Below are 16,737 nucleotides of genomic sequence, written 5' to 3' on the forward strand. Positions count from 1 at the left end.
AGCCAAGTGTATAGCAGTGTGTGCAAGAACTGAGATCTCGACTGAGGTCAACAAATGTGTGAAGAGAGCTGCTTCAGCTCTCGCTGAAACGACTTCTTAAAGGGAGAGAAAGCTGCTGTTTCTCAATAGCACAGTTCAGAGCACGTACCTGGGAGGTAAGCAGTTGGTGACAGACAGGCTGATTTCCTGTCAGTGTGACTTGGAATACATCAGGTCTCAGCTAGGTAGTCAGAACACGGTGTGACACAACTGCCAGCCTGCACAAAATGTTTTGCTTGGCTACCTGAAGAGGCTGTGGAGACTTAACATGAACCCCTGTGGGTTTCACCAGCATTGCTGTGCCTCAGCAGTGCCCCTTCCTTTCCGGACTACTGAAGCATCAAGAGGTGAGATGTGCCAATGGAATATGTAAACTCTGTTTTGTGAGCTAGAGTTATCTTACTTGCGGGGATCCTGATCCCTTTCTGCCTTGGATGAAGCCTCTACAGCCATCCAGCAATATCTTGGCTCATTGAAGTAAGATGTATCTCAGCATTTTCCAACCGATACGGTGGATTAGGGTATCTAAGCTTGGATGCACTTCAATCCTCAGTCATATTAACTGCATGTTGCTCCTCAAATAGCAAACGTGTCCATGCAGAATTCTAGGATCTTTTAAAAATGTTGTGGGTCCGCAAAATTTTGACACCTCCACCCCTTTTTGCATGCTCAGTTTGTAGCAGGTGTGTCTGCAATATATTTGAAGTGAGTAGGACAGTATTTTGGCTATAAAGGGATGGTGTCTGGCTGTGCGTGTGTGTCATTGTGAGGTCCTGGGTAGAGCCTGTTGCGTAAAATAAGCTGCCATCCTCTTACCTGTCTGAACAAGACCTGCTTGCTACAGCACTTCTGTGGATCTTAGTCTCTAGAATCTTAAGAGCTTAATTCTCTGTATTAATGCTGGGAAGAGGATTTCAAGATCCTTGAGAATAAGAACAATGGAAATACTTGTTCTGCAATTATTTCCTGGCTTCTTAAAGCTTATTATAATGGTTCTGTAACCGAAACAGCAGGCTGAAGGTTGCTGTTTAGCTTGTGAAGCTAAGTGTGGTAAGTGTGAACGAAGGAGAAGTAAGCAGAGGCTAATAGAGGACCATTATGCTTCTTTGCAAGTTGCTCAGGTTACGTTTCTGGCATGACAGAAACTGGGGTGCTTGACCTCTGTCTCCTCGTTGACTTGGTTCATGCTTTGGAGTTTACCTGAGAATGGGACTGAGATTAGGTAATTTTGAGAGAATTATCTCTCATGCTTTGGCAAGTGAAGAAACACTCTTCCTGTGGCTTCTACCATTGATCTCCTTGCCTGGAGGTCCCACTCTGATCCTTTAGTGGCATTACAGGACAGCTCTTTTCCCCCGTTTTCTCCCCAGGCTAACTCTCTTAGGCCAGTACAGAGCCCTGCCCTCGGCGTATGGGTGCAGCAATGAGTACATCCCTGGGCTGTCCGTCCCTTCCTGGGCATAGGGGAAGCGGGTGTAAGAAGCCCCCTGTGCAGTTGGCTGTTTGTGTGCTGCACGCGTTCATACCTTACTTAAGCAGCTGTCTCCAAAAAATGCTGTGCAGGGCTTCTCCCTCCGGCCTCTCCTGCACAGCCGCCCCTGTAGCTATGTGCAGAATGGCTCTGTTTGTCTGGGCAAGTGTGTGTGTAGGCGGGTGTCTCCCTCCACTTCTCCTTCAAGTGCCTCGCAATTTATTTTGGGACTGACTTGGGTGTAGTGTCAGCTCGGAGCAAAACGCTCGAAGTTGAGGTTGAAAGCATCGGGGTGGGAGGCTGCTTGCGGTCCTAAAATGCTGAAATAATGTGGGTGAGGTGAAACTGACCAGTGACCAAATGGAGACCAGTTCTTTCCTTACAGCCATCGGCTGATGGAGGCTTAAAGACCTCAGAGGAGAGTGCTCCTGGCATGAAATGTTTTCTCTAGGAACAATGTCTTCCCAGCTTTTAACCTGGACAAAGGATATCTGTGTAGTGAGATAGAGTCTTCCTGCCCCAGCTCCCATCTTGCACTTGGAGTCCCCTATAGCTGTGGATGCAGCTGTTATTATTCTTGACTTCTATGGGGCTTAATTAAAATACAGGTCTTTAATTTTTAATTTTTCCTTCCTGTTGATTCGACTGTCTCTGCGTGAGTGAGGTCTCAGTGCAATTACCATGCTCCCTGTGGAGACACAGACATTTAATTCACTGAGGCAGACTCTTTCTTGGAGGGAGTTTATTTTCCTGATCTTCCTACTCGGGGGGATGCAAAAGCAAAACATCCAGTGAGTAAAGACTGTGACACTTTATTTGGCTGTTCCGGGCATGTTTGCTGGATCTCGGTTACCGAAATGTTATGTTCTTTGCAGATAACTGCCTCCCTGAGTAAAGAGCTCGTGATGAAGCTATTCAGCACAACTTGCATTAGCAGGGCGAGTCAAAACCATTGGGCCAGGGCCAGGTTTCCTCTTTAAAACTGCATTCTTGCAGCAGTGATGTAAAAAGATGAAGAGTTTTATTCTTGTGGAACGCATTAAGCTGGCTCATGATTTGTTAACCTGAGAACGGGGTCAGCCACAGACCTCGTGCCTGCTGGATGTGAGGGACATGTGTGTGACCGGAGGGGACATGAGCTCCTCCGCAGGCACTGCCTGCTGCTGTGTGGGACCCAACTGTGCTCCTAGCAGGGAGATCTACTGTGAACCTTCAAAAAACGGGTGGAAGTCTTGGCGCTCAGATTTCTGTTGCCCTTGTTTAACACTGTTTTGGCTAACTTAGTGCTTTTGCTAGCTTAACTCCCTACGTGCAACCACAGGTCAATGCTGAAACAAACATGCAAAGAAAACATTTGCCCGCACCTCCTGTATTGCAGTCCCAGGCTTTTTATAGACCACTCGAAATACTTTGGGCTCTTTCAGCTCCAGCCCTGAGCTGTGTTCACAGATATATACGTATGTATGTGAAACTTACAAATTACCAGGCTCATTGATAGAAATGTTTTGTGAGATTGGTCTCTTTCCTGATGCCTGAGATTTGAGGGAAGTACCACAAAATCTAGGCAAAAGCTAAGTGTATGGAAGGAGGTGTTGCCGTTATCAGAGGCAGTTACAGCAGACAAATCCTTGCCATACCTGTGGGTGTGAATGGTTCAGGATTCCTGTGTTGGTAGCAGGGGCACCATGCTGGCTCTGGATGCAGTGACATGCTGGAATATGCCTTTTCATGATTTCTTGAGTAAGGTACGGCCTCTTTCTGCTATGCATTCTGGAGGTTGCTTTGATTTCTAGGCTGCAAACCTAGACAGCAGAAGATGCAGAACAATAAGTATGTTGAGGGTCAGAGTTATTTGCTGGTATTTAAACTCTGATTTTATTTCCCCTCCCCCCCAGTGGAGAATATAAACATTTCATTGTTGTTTGTGTGAAGCGCCTTTTAGTACCAGCAGCCCAGCAATGAAGGATAAAGAAAGCAGATGCGTCCCATGTCTTTTTTAACTGCTTTTGTTTTTCTCATGGCTGTAAAAGAGGCTTTTACTTTTTTTTTAATTTTTTTTTTTCCAAGCAGCAAGTGCTCCGCAGGGTTTGATCAAAGCTCATAAATGATGAATTGAAGGAATGCCCGGCGGAGAACAGAACGCCCTCCTTGTGCTCTGCTGTGTGTGCTCAGAACACCATTGTTTCTTCCCGTACCTTTTTCATCCTCGAGCTCGGGGCTGGAGAGAAAAGGCCTTTGTTCCTTGCCTGTCAGCCGAGACAATGCCAGTGTGTTGTGCTACCTCTGCTCGCAGCACCTGACCAGCCTCGGCTCTGTGGGTTTTGGCAAGCCCAGCGCGATTGTCCTCCAGCTACAGCCTTACAAAGAAAACAAACGGCACCACGGCCTCTTCCATCCAGGCCGTGGCCCCGGCTGCCTCACAGCAGTGGCCGTGTGTGTCTGTGCTTGCTGGTTTGTCCAGGATGCAGAGGGAAACCCGGCAGCCTCTCCTGGATGCAGCCTCACGCGACGTCCAGCACACAGGGATGCTTGGGTTTTCCAATGAACATGCTGGCCTGTGTTCTCCCGCTTCCCCAGGCGCTTGCTTTGCCCAGGGGGGAGGCTCTCCCCCAGGTGAAAGCCTGCTCGGTCCCCCCTCTGCCAGCCCGGCAGCAGCTGCAGCTGGTCCTGCCTGCTTCTGCCATCCCTGCTCCAGCACCCAGCACCTCCTGGCTCGCCTTCTCTGGCACGTTTGTCTCCATGACACTACGCACAGCTGCTGGTGGTGTGACAGAGGGGAAGGGAGACCCTGGCAAGCCTGGTTTTTCCACCTTCCTTGTAATTTCTACAGTATCTCTGGCTGTGCTGTCTTCTGATGCAGAACTCTGCAAAGGAGAGAGCTTTTAGTTCTTTCTTTGTTTTTTTTTGGGGGGGGGGTTGCGAGTGAGGTGCTGATAGCAGGAACCAGTGCTTTGCAAATGAGCAGGGAGAGCAAATAGCATGGGCTGGGGTGGAGAAGAAGCTGGCAAGGGCATTTGGAGAACTGCTTGAGCGAAGACCGTAAGAGCTAAGATGGTGCTCTTCCCTGTCCCTTGCTGTGCACAAGAGGACAGAGTTGAGGCAGAGCCACAGGCGTTCCTGGATGAGGCAGGCAGCTGTTGCTTCAAGGTCTGTTCCTGTGGGGAAGAGCCTTTAGCTGCGTCCCTCCTCCAATTTTGCACCCAGGCTGATCGTGTCTGTCTTCAGGCACTGCAGCAAAGCCATGCTTCAGCTTCCCATTGTGGTGAAGAATGTGGTGGAGGTACAAGTCGCCCTTGCGGTGGTGGCTTGTGGGGTTCCTGGCACCAGCGTGGAGTCCTGTAGTTTAAGTGCAGGCTTCAGTCAGCAGCACTTGTGCTGCTGCTGCCTGAGCGTTCACCGGAATCCAGCATCAGCTCCTCTTCTCTTCCTGTCTCCTACTGGACTTGGCCCCTTCGTCAACAGTTACACTTTATTTGGAAGAAAGAGCTCTGCAGCGGGTTTCAGAGGAGCCGTGCTGAGGCTTGCTAACATCCCATGGCAGAGGCCAAAGCCGCCCATGCCATGGGGTAGGGACCTGACACAAAGGCAGTGCTGGCTCCTGGCCAGAGTGACGGATGATGTCTAGTCACTAGAGCCCACCCGGTAGCTTTTCCCTGGCCCCTGCTTTCCTCAAGCTAAGCTGCCTTTGCTTCAGGTTTATCTTTCCTTGAAGTTTGTTTCTGGGCATGCTTTCTTAATTACATCAGCTGGTGGTAACTTTTGTGAAATTGTGGCAGTGCCAGTACTGTGGTCCCATTACCTCAGAGCCTCAGCTCAGCTCTACCTGGGCCAAACTTCATCCCTTCCCAAGCTCTCTGTGCTGGGAGGCAGAAGTGCAAACAGCTTTAACCAGAACAATGTAGCATTGCCTGGGTAAAGAATGTGATTTACTTGCTTATGTGTGGCATGTGAACACCAGGGCCAGAGGGCACTGCTTGAGTCCTCTCCTTCTTTTTTTTTTTTTCCCTTTCCCATTAGAGATGTCTGAGCCACTTGCTAGCACTTTTGTTTGGGGGTGAGGAGGAGAATGCGTGGGTTGACAAGAGGAGGTGGGAGTTGAGATCTTTGGGAGCCAGCAGTCTGAAAATGAAAAAGCCAACAATCTAGGAAAGCTTTGTGGACAAGTTTAAAATTAGACTGACCCAGTCCTTTTATATTGCTGGAATTTAATTCCTCTGACCCTAAAGCTTTTGGTCTGACTCAGAGCAAGAGTTCCCAGGCTGTGGTCGGTGGAAGTGCTGTGGGGCGCTCTCATGTGGCTATGGGTCTGTATCAAACAGAGAGATGTCCCTCCTGTCCACCTTCTTGTATTTGTGAAAGTTTGCAGGAATTCAGTCTGAAAAGCCAGGGAAGACTCATGTATTTCTACTGTCTTTATGTCTGTATCAGTGTGTGGCTTATGCCCGGAGCCTGTTCACCCTCAAATGGGGATACTGCTGTGTGTAAAAGCTGTTCAGAGCTTTTCCTTTTTCAGGCATGATTGTAACTGTTTCTCTTCTGTTCCTGTTTGCAGGTTGTGCAGCTTGACATTAAAGAAACTGGTAGTCTTAAAGGAATTGGATAAGGAGCTTATTTCTGGGGTCATTGCTGTCAAAATGCAGGTAATTGCTGCTCAGTTCTGAGAATTAAATGTGTTGCTTGGGGAAAAAATACTGGCAGATGCCTAAACTGAGCTTCACCTCCATGTTAGGGTCCATTGCAGCCACGGGTTTCTTCTCAAGTACATCAGGGCATTCTGGGTGTGTGTAGAGTCTCTTGTGGTCCTTCCCCCGTGTTCCTATTGAATTTCACTGTTGTAAGCAAGGAAAGTTGTTTGCTGAGGGCTCAGCATGAGCTTTGATAAAATGTAAAAAATGCTCTTTACATATCATATGCTGTCACCTCTTCCTCCGAGCTGTCACTAAATCCAAGCCTGGTTCACTATTTAACATGCTTCATCTCACTTTAGGGCTGAACATCTTGGTAACTTGGTCCTGGTTTGGGGTGTCTGGAGACTGGGCCTTCCTCTGCTGATGGGCAGCTCTGCTATCAGGAGTCCAAGTCATTTCGTAGCCAGGTGCTTGTCAGTGGATTTGTAGGATGCATGTACATTTTAATTTGTTTCTATAAAATACAGCTGTCATCCTAGGTAAATAACCCACTTTACAGCATACGTCTATGCCATTTAATTAGGTGCCTACATGTAGGTCACAGTGCCTGGAGGCAGGCTAGGAAGGAAGGGGTCTTGGTTCCACAGTGTGTCACAGCATCAGTTCAGCTCACGTGCTCCCACCACTGCAAATGCTCGAGTACTTAGTGAGTTAAAGCCTAGCAGACCTATAAGTAGAAAAATACCATTAACCATGCTGAAAAGCTGCTGCTTTTCAATTAAAGAGCCAGCAAAACCCCTGCAGAGAGCTGATTGTGTCAAAACACACAAAATCTACCTTTGAAACTGAAATCATGAAGGCTCTATGGTGCAAGAACACGCGGCTGAGGATTTAACCAGCATTTTTCATGTTTCTGAACAGTTCAGCTGGGGTAAAAATGTGGCTCTCTGTTGGAGGGGGTTCACACACCCACAGCAGGGAGCAGAAAGGTAGGGAATCATGTCACACACTTGGATTCATGGGAACCTTGGAAGAAGCACGGTTGTGGGTTCCCAGGCTGTCAGATATTTCTTATCGGGGCTGAAAGCTTTCCATATGTTTGTACTCCTAGATAGTGAGTGCGTCACTGCAAGGGCCTGAGGCTTGTCAGTGAATGATCTATGTGTAAATCATGTCAGACTCGGGTTGGAGAACTCAGTAGCTTTTACTAGAGCAAAACCTTCTTTTCCTGTCCAGGTTACTGCTGACTGCTTACACTTTTTATGGGTGAAAAGGTTGGAAATGCTGCCCCAGGCTTGCAAGTTCAGAGGGAGTTTTAACATGTGGGACTTTCTTGTCAATTTCGAGTATGTGTTGTGATCTGCCTTGTCACAGTCGGACACTGGACTTGAACACTTCTTCTGCGGTCATTTCTACACCAAAGCAGATCCTTGTAGAACGGGAAGGCAGAAGGACTTGCCCTGTTTGGGATGCTCATCTGCCACGTCCCAGGCTGCAGCTCCCATCCCCAGGCCATCCTTCTTTTGCTTTTGATCTGTCCTTCCAGTTGACCTAGAGGTGACAGTGGCTGGAATGACTGCTGTCCCAGAGGGTGCCTCAGCTTGGGTGTCCCTTGTGCTGAATCAGCACCCATATTTCTTTGTGATGTATTGTTTGACGGTGGGTCAGTAGCACTGCAACTGTCTCAGGCGCAGGCAGATTTGAAGCCCTGTTATTAAAAGACCCTTTATAGCTTGCAGGTTATGATGCTGCTGACAAGCTCTTTCAGGGACACTTAATTTGCCAGCACTCAGGTTTCTGACATGGCTATTATTTGAGGCTGGTGGTACTGGATCATCAAATATACGATCTCTGTCAAATGACTCACTGCCTTTGTATGGGGGATTGCGAGAGAGAGGTGTCAGGCACTGGAGCCCTTCCAGAGGGGATGACTGAATTCAGACCTAATGAGAGCATCTTACCTGCATTTCCCGTGTCTCCTTGCAGCCTCCTGAACAGTGATGTTCAAAGAGTTGTCAACTGTATGTCCTGAGCCGTTGCTCTATTTATCTGCTGTGCTCTTTTAAAAGCAGCTATATTTGGTCTTTCATTAGATTTCGAGTTGCATAACAAGTAAAGCAAGATTGCTGCTATTAGGAGCTTTACACCAACGGAACAGATGCCGCTGTTGCCAGCGGTGAGGCTAGCTGTGCTTTACTTCCATGTGTGCTACTTTTCCTGGGGGGAGCCCTTCAGTTTCTCATTCTGCTCTGCTATCTGTTTTCTGATCTGCTGGAGTTTATGCACCTCGGCTTTTCCACAGAGGAGCCTGCACTGTGTTTTGCAGGAGCTGAGGCACCGCTGCAAATCACAGCATTCGCTCTGGCTGCCTGAGCGATGTGTTTGGGGAGGAAGGGATGTAAACAAGCCTCTGCTTCTCTCTCATCTCAGGATGCTATTTGAGGCTGATATGGGCAGACCAGATTTTCCTTTGGATGTAGCTGGGAGGGGTTTACTCCCCCCAGTCTGTCTCTGATTTCCCAGATGCTGCTTTTTTGAGAGCTAGTTTGGTGCTTCTGGGAGATGAGCCCGTCTGGACAAAGACAGATCTGCAGCCTCAGCAGAACGTTGAGCCAGGGACCTCTGAAACTTGCCACTGTGTTTGAACAGTGCAGAAGGATTTGCTAGGCAGCAGAAAAGCACGACAGACTGCTAGTTTTCCCTGAAATGAAATCTCCCAGTAAATAGCCCAGTAGCTCAGTCAGTGCACAGCAGCCCAAACACAGTGTTGGTTTGGAGTTGTCCTGTAATAGTCTCAGGTCTCCAGGCTCTGCTGAAGATTTTTTTCGTTTATAACCCCAGCTACTCACCTTTATTTAAACAGATTAAAATCTCCACTGTCCCCAGGAAGGGGTAAGCACACAAAAAGACCAGTCCATCATGGCTAACACCAAAGATTTAAGCATCACTCTGCAGCCTCCAAACGCAAGAGATAAGCCTTGTACCTATTGGCTGAAGTAAAAATACGAGACTTGAACTTGAGGGGTGGGGGCTGACTCATAGCTTTTGAATGCTGGGGTTTGGCAGAACAAAAGCTGCTTTGTTGCAGTTAGAGACAGTAAATATGCCCAAATCTTTATTAGTGAAATAACTCCCTTTCATCTCATTAATATTTCACAGAAGTGCAAGGTCAGACGCATCCGTTCACTTTCTCTGTGGTAGTCCTTGACAATGTTTCCTGGTTTTCAGTAACTAGGACTGGAGTGGGATCTAAGTGCTGGCTTCTGGGGAATTCACCCGATGGACTTTGTTTCTGTACAGGGCTCCAAGCGCATCCTGCGGTCTCACGAGATTGTATTGCCCCCGAGTGGACATGTGGAGACCGAGCTTGCACTGACCTTCTCACTGCAGGTAAGGTGGGATGTGGCCTTGGGGCATGTGTATTTGCTGGTCTTACTGCTTTGCGGTGAGCAGAGGTGTGTTGTGGGTCTGAGGTGAAGATCCTTCTAGTGGTGCCAGAGATGCTTGTTCTTAAGGCAGTCCCAGCCATTTCTGAAAAGCTATTGGAGCTCTTTTGACTTATCTCTGGGCAGTCAACAGTGGGGAATTTGTGCAAAAATGGCCTAGATGCTTCCAAGATCCGGGGAGTAGGAAGCCCATTAGGAAAGCTGCCGTATAAACCATTAGAGTTGTTCTTGGGGCCAGCCGTGCATCATGGAAGGCAGGTCTCTAATCCTGACTAGTCTAGGGGTAAAAGGCAGGTTAGACACTAGCTGCAATTTGCATGTCCTCAGCTCAACAACACAAATCTGCCTGAATTGCCTCTTGGCATTAAGGACTTGGAGCAGGGTGCTGGTTTACAGTGTTAGGAAACCTTCCTTGTTGTGCCTTCTGTATTTGGAGCTCAGGAACACGAGGGCTTTGCTGCTGTCTGTCCTCTTCATGTTATGGCTGTGGTGTGAACTGGAGCTGAGTGGGATGACTCTTTTTTGCCTTTTGTTGTCTGCCTTATGAGTGGGCACTGGAGAGGGGCAGCCATGGGGAGTGGCATGGAGTATCAGGCTGACTGAAGGCAATGGTAGGAATGGGACAGATGAACCTCTGATACTCTGAGACCTGTGCAGACTCGAAGCAGGTAAGATTTCATTGCAGACAGATGATAATCCTGCGACTGCCCAGGGAGATACACAGATGGCTGATGCTTCTGTCCTGATGCAGCCCACAGACTGGGTTAATTGCAGCATAGCATCCCCTCCTTTTCGAGCAGGAATAGCAAATTTGCATGCCAGGAATACCTGTGCTTGGGTCCTGGGGCTGCAGCTTTCCCATGGTTGAGAGCAGGGCTGTAAGATGAGCCAGGTGTCCTTCTGCCAGTCCTGTGTCAGCAAGGAGCGAAGATTTCTGCAGATCTTTTTGGAATTAACTGGGAATATGTTTGGTTTTTTCTGGGACTCAGAGCAGTGCTGCAGCAGGATGCAGAGCGTTGTCTATCTCAATTTCCCTTGAGGGGGCTGGGAATTGAGCCAGAATAGGGGAGAGCAATGTCTGTGGCACTGAGCCTTCAGAAGAGGTGAGCAAGCTTAATGCAGAGATGTGCTGCTGGTCTCTGAACTCCGGGATGGATTGGTGGTCTTGAATGCAGTTAGGCCTGGGAAAACTTCCTGAAATGGAACAGCAGGATTTTTATGACAGCTTTTATTGTTTCTTAATTGGACGTTAGCTGGGAGCTACTCCTAGCTAACAACTGTGGCTTAAGCCAGATACAGTCTGAATTTAGTGCCTGGGATATATTTGAGAGTGATGATGGGCCACAAAGTAAAAGCATGTGGATGTCACAGCACAAGAAGGTCTCAGTGTCTTGCAGCAGCTGGTATCTGCATATCCCACTGTTAACTCTTCAAACTGTATGCCTGGCTTTGTGCTGGCTGTCTGGAACTGCAGCCCCTTGTATCTTCACAGCCACCGCCTTCTCAGCTGCTTCTCCTGGGTGAAATGCTTGTCCTTTGCATGGAGCATTTCCTTGTCAGAGCTAAGCTGGAAAGGTGACGGTGCAGGCTGGTGTAACAGCAAGCCGCCCATTGCATCTGGCCGGCCCCTGCTCAAACACAAGGGAGGAGTTTCCTGTTGCTCTGTTCCACAGCTGGGATAAGACTGGAATTAGTGGTGGTGTGCCTGATCCTGTTACACCTTGCTCGCTAGGGCTAGGTCAGCAGTAGCCAGCTCACTTTCTGGCAGGTGAGCTACCATCAACCTTACTGCTGGAATGGCGGCTACTTCTGACTCTCCATGGGTTTCACAGCATCAAATGAAATTGCCCAAATACTCCAAGCACAACTTTGCAGCTCTCTGGAGCGCTTAATTCCTGTGTTTAATCTAATAAACCTTTCCAGATGGAAGGAATTACATCACCGGGGCTTCAGAAGGAATGTCTTGCCCTGACTCTCGCTGTTCTGGTGTGTGAGATGGTCCCCTCTTCTCACTCCTCGGAGGTGCCTTGAAGTGGTTGGTGCTTCCTTGGAAAGTCTTGTGTTCAAATGTTTTAAGCCAAACTGTTTTCCTCCCCAGTCTCTGTCATGGACTGACAATTGCTAAAAAGTTCTGGTCAAAACCATTCTGTAGAGTTGATAAGCTATGGCTGGTGTTAAAAATAGCTTGTCCTGTGAAAATGGCTTGGCTTTTCTTCTAGAGGCCTTTGCTTTTAACTGAGGAGCTGAGTGGCCTGCATCTCTCTGTGTCTTTCTTTTATCATCTCTGTAAATTCTCATCAGAGGTGGCCAGGCAGCACACCTTTGCAAAACAGAAACTTGCACATGTATGGACTTGAGCCATCCAGTTTAATCCCTCAAAACTTGTACGCATGGAAATCGGGTTGGCCTAGGACCAAGCGTGACTTTGGACTTTAGTTGCAGACATGTGCTTAGGCAGCCTTGGTGTGGTCCAAGTGCCTGGAGCTGAGAGCAAGAAGTCCCTCTCCTCTGCTGCCCTTCCAACCCGTGGAAGGGCCCCAGAGGCAGGGAGATGGTTGTTTAGGGATGTTGCACGTCTGCAAAGTCACAGGCTCAATTTGTGTCTGGATGCAGGTGTGTTTTGAGATTGTATTTTAATTACGTGGACTGCTGTTTCTCTCTTCTGCAGGGCTGCTTCCTTGTGCGATGCACAGCAGATCTCGCCCTTGCAGAGTGATCAGTTAATTAGTATTCTGCTTGTTTGTGTGGCCACTGCTCCCAGCTCTCTGCGTAGCAGTCAGGCTTGCTCTGGACTGCAAATTAATATCTCAGGGTTTCTGGTGGCACTCAGCATTTGTATTTATCAAACGTTTTGATAGGGAGGAAGTTGTTTTCACAATGTCCCAAGGAAAAAAAAAAAACAAAAACATGTAGTTCTTGCCTGATCGTCTCTGCTTTACTTCAGAGCCTTTCTGCTCTTGGGATTTTTTTTTTGAGTGATATGTAAACAAATGTATTTTCTTTTATGGAATGTGTCTTGGAAGGCTTTATGTCTTTGCAACGTAGCCTGGCAGTAGGACAGGCTTTTTCTTAACTACCTAAAATCAAAACACTTTGAGCAACAGAAGTTTGATTGTGTTAATTCTGGAAAATATTGACAGTTGCAAGAGCCACGTGCCTGAAGCAGACCACATCATCTCCGTGCTTTAGCAAAAAAGACATGAACAAATCGTTGGCCTCTTCATAGCTGTGTCTCTACTTGCCACTCAGAGCACAATAGGCTCTTAAACGTATGCAGTAGAGGGTCAAACACTGCAAAGTATCCATGTGCTGGAGGGAAGGCTGTGCTGTATGTGCAGGGGCAGCCCGTGCCCCGAGCAGCACCTCTGGGGCTCCAGTTCTAGGCAGCCTGTGTTTAGCTGGTGGGGAAAGCATCTCCTGGAGGCTTCTTATCTCTCTGGAACCAGGCTTGGTCTCAGTCCTTCCCAAACTCAACAGCTCCTCTGCATCCCAGATTGTGTTTTCAGTGTGCTTGGCTGTGGAAGTGAAAGGCAAGAGCTGAGCTGTTTGGGCAGAGATGAAGGCTTCCTTGGGATAATGAAGGATTGTCCACGGAGTGCGAGTTAGCTCTAGCACTTCTAAAAGCCCTGGGTTAATTCCTAGGAACAGCGTTTACTGGTGAAGCAGGCAGCTTGGGAGATAATGGAAAAGTTTATTATGTCTCTTGACGTTGTGTTTCCACCGCAGTACCCTCACTTCTTGAAGAGAGAAGGCAACAAGCTTCAGATCATGCTGCAGCGACGGAAGCGGTACAAGAACCGAACCATTTTAGGCTACAAGACTCTGGCTGTGGGGTCTATTAACATGGCCGAGGTGAGGAGCATTTGACATGATCTCTGTTTACAAAGGGGGACGTTTTCCTGTTCTTTAAACCCAGTGTTGTCACTTGCTTCTTGAGAAGTACCTGACAGAATTTCATGTAGCTGTCTTAATAACTGTAATCAGTATTCACAAGGAAATATTTTAAACAGATTTTACTACTGAGTAATAATATTTTACATCTTCTGGATGATATCTTGAGAGCTAAAGGTTTCATGAAGCTTATTACCTTGTGAGGGGTTTGTTGTTGGGTGGGGATTTTTTTGGAGTTAGGAGGTCCAGGTCGTTTCACCTGAATACAATGCAGTCCCCTTTGTATTCAGGACAATTGAGCATAAGTTTAGAACTAGTAAATATTCTTTTGTATCATGTTTCCTGGAAGGAACAGCAGAAGTTGCAGTGCGTTCAGTTGAACTAATACATGCATTTGTCTCGGGTCGGTCATAGGTGTAAAATGTTTTGTTGTTTTATGTGTACAGAATGGACAGATAGGGTCACTCGGGCAAGCCTGCCAAGCCTAAGAAATGTTCAAGTTAAAGCAAGGTTTGCTGTTCTTCTCTGTGCCACTGTACGAGAGTTCAGAATCAAGTCGTTTCTGTCATTTTGCTTGAAATAGCCTGTGCACTTCTTATTTCATAGCTGTTAGTGATTTGGGTGGAGTTCTAGTCATGTGAGCTAAGTGATAAAATTTTCAGATTTACATCTGAAAATTAATGCTGGAATCAAGTATGAATAAATTATTCACTTAGGCTTTCTGAACAGTTAGCTCCATGCTTTGTTATCTCATGCCCTGTTTAATCTCTGCTGTTTCTGTTTCTGAGTGTTTAGAGATGGGCTTAGCAGTAGCAAGTTCATCTTAACACCAGTATTTTTCATCAGACTGCCTTCTGTCAACAAATCATTTCCAAGCAAAATAAGCTAGTGTTATGCTGTGGTGAGTTACAACTATATTAAACAACTAATTATAAAGATCACTCCTCATGCGTAGTTCAGCTTCCCTTAGACTTGAAGTAAACGTTGAACTCCCCATTTGGATTGGCCACATTTTGTTTTGTGGTGTTGTAGCTAACGTTTTTTTTTTGTACTGTTTGGTTTGTTTAGGAACTGGAAATTAAATACTGCTGTAAGGCAAAAAACATGTGAGCCCATTAATTAGGTCCATCAGTGAACTTTTAAGTGTTGGGCATTTGCTGCTGCTGCATGTGGTTTTTCTTAAGTCTTTTTGTGGTGTAAGCTGACTGAGGTTAGAAGGTCAAAAATTTTCAAAGGTTCACAATGCTAGGAAATAATTGCTCTCCAGCTCATCTGTAATATTTCTGAAATTGAAGACTTCAGGAAAACAAATTTTACAAGCCCCCCCCTCCCTGCAGTTTATAGTATAATGACCCCTAAACAGCACTGATGCATGTCTTAAAATTTATTTAAAAAAAATAATAATCTCTTAGCTGTTGAAACAAAGCAATGAATTGGAGTTGTGAGTCTAAGCAGAGATTAACAGCAGGGAGGCATATGTTCCTCATCAGCTCAGGTCATTCTAAATCTGTGTGAGGAGCTGACAAAGCAGCCTGGTGTGTATTAGAAAGCTGAGGTGCAGCTGTGGGGAGGCGCTTTCTGACTCCAGTGGGGCAAAAGAAGAACATAAGTCTTAGGTTCTAGGGACAGCCATGTGAGAGACAAAGGACGGAGAAAACCATACCAAGATGTTCTTCTGCCTCCACCGTCGTCTTGTTTTTCTTGACCCGCTGCTTCATTATCCTGGGGTGGGCAGCTCCTCTGAGATGCAGGTGCCAGCTCTCTGGAGCGTGGATTTTTGCTTTAGGAAGCACTTTGCGTCTGTATCGCATCAAGAATTTTTTGCCTTTACTGGCTCTTCTGCTGGGATTTAGCACAAAATTAAGTTACTTAATTAGGTGTTCAGAAGGTTGGTAACTTGATAATTCAAATCAGTACTGTGCCATGAAAGCAAATACATAGTAATGAGGTAGTCAAGTATTGTGCTTCAAGGATGAGCTAATCAACTGTCAAGCTCAGAATGATTTTTCTTTCCTTCGATCACTTCTATTAGTAGTCAAATGAAATCTCAACTTAGCACTGTGTATTGCCTGCAAGTGGCTCCTGCAGTTGCAGGATGTTGCCTTTCTTCTGTACTTGGATATGTGAAGTAACCCTATTAACATAAGTAACTCTTGTAGTATGCAAACGATGCAAGTTGAAGTACATCTAAATGCAGATTTTTACTGCTTAATTTCTGTCCCAGGTCATGCAGCACCCGACAGAAGGTGGCCAGGTTCTGAGCCTTTTCAGCAACATCAAAGAGGCTGCAGTGAAGGTAGCAGAAATCTGGATCTTCTCCTTGTCAAGTCAGCCAATTGACCATGAAGACAGCACTATGCAGGCCAGCCAGAAAATCAAGTCTACAGGTAAGAGTACAACCACGTGCTCTGAGGACCACTGTCTTCCTGAACTAGCTGGAGATAAGCCCAGCCTGGGCTTAGGTGCTTCCTGGGACAAATGAGAATGGGTTTGCACAAGTTGCTGTGTCTGTAACTGACTAATGCAAAGAAAACTCACTTTGCCAACCTGTTACTGAGTGAGCAGGGAGTGTCACAGGAGTGGGGGATTGAATTGTCAAAGCTTCTCCTGCATATCACACCAGACCTGAGCCTGTTAGCTGTGTTCTTACCTTCCAGTAATGCTGGAAGAGCATTGGCGTGTTGGGAACCTGTAGCTTCTCACCTGGCCAACAGTGTTGTATTCAGGAGATTCTCATTTCAGCTACTCTTCCAACTTCTTTTTCCTCTGATTATTCTACAATAAATCTAACTTAGATAAGACCTGCAAACTGCAACATGTTTTGCCATGAACTATGGCCTGGTTTAATGAGTGTAAATCCATGGTGGTGTTCACTGTATAGGGAAGTCATTGGGTTTCTACTTCTGACAGTCTTTTTATGTGGTACCAGCCTTCTGCTCACTGCTAGAAGAGTGACCTGTTGAAGGTAGTGCACACAGGTACTTGTGTGTTGTTGCCTGAGGCCAGGCAGCTCACCTGAACATTTCAATGAAGGACTTAGACTCTCTTGGCAAGTCTTACTTGCTCCTTTAAGTGAGTTATGCCCATGTTAGTGAAAAAAGTAATTTCCCTTGTGGAGAAACCTCTTTGCTTGCTGCTGTCTACCAAGTGGTTCTTTCCAGGGTAAAAGGGGATGGTGTTTCAAGGAGCCTTATCTGTGTGCTGGTCCGTCCTTGCTATTAGATGTGTTTCTCCTTGTTCCTTACCTTCAGGAGGTTCCCAT

At 46.8% G+C, this 16,737-nt stretch overlaps 1 protein-coding gene across 11 annotated transcripts in view; it reads left to right on the forward strand.

Moving 5' to 3' along the window:
* The window catches only part of PACS2 (phosphofurin acidic cluster sorting protein 2), an 83,294-nt gene that overhangs the window by 23,060 nt on the left and 43,497 nt on the right, over positions 1 to 16,737 (forward strand). For all 11 annotated transcript variants that reach the window (XM_014943494.1, XM_014943501.1, XM_014943495.1 and 8 more), the window contains exons 2-5: positions 6,063 to 6,150; positions 9,439 to 9,528; positions 13,311 to 13,436; positions 15,700 to 15,862. In XM_014943494.1, coding sequence (XP_014798980.1) covers positions 6,063 to 6,150; positions 9,439 to 9,528; positions 13,311 to 13,436; positions 15,700 to 15,862 — 467 coding nt within the window. The remainder of the gene's footprint in view (positions 1 to 6,062; positions 6,151 to 9,438; positions 9,529 to 13,310; positions 13,437 to 15,699; positions 15,863 to 16,737) is intronic.

The sequence above is a fragment of the Calidris pugnax genome, unplaced genomic scaffold (genome assembly GCF_001431845.1).
Source record: "Calidris pugnax isolate Ruff unplaced genomic scaffold, ASM143184v1 scaffold63, whole genome shotgun sequence".
Lineage (NCBI taxonomy): Eukaryota > Metazoa > Chordata > Aves > Charadriiformes > Scolopacidae > Calidris > Calidris pugnax.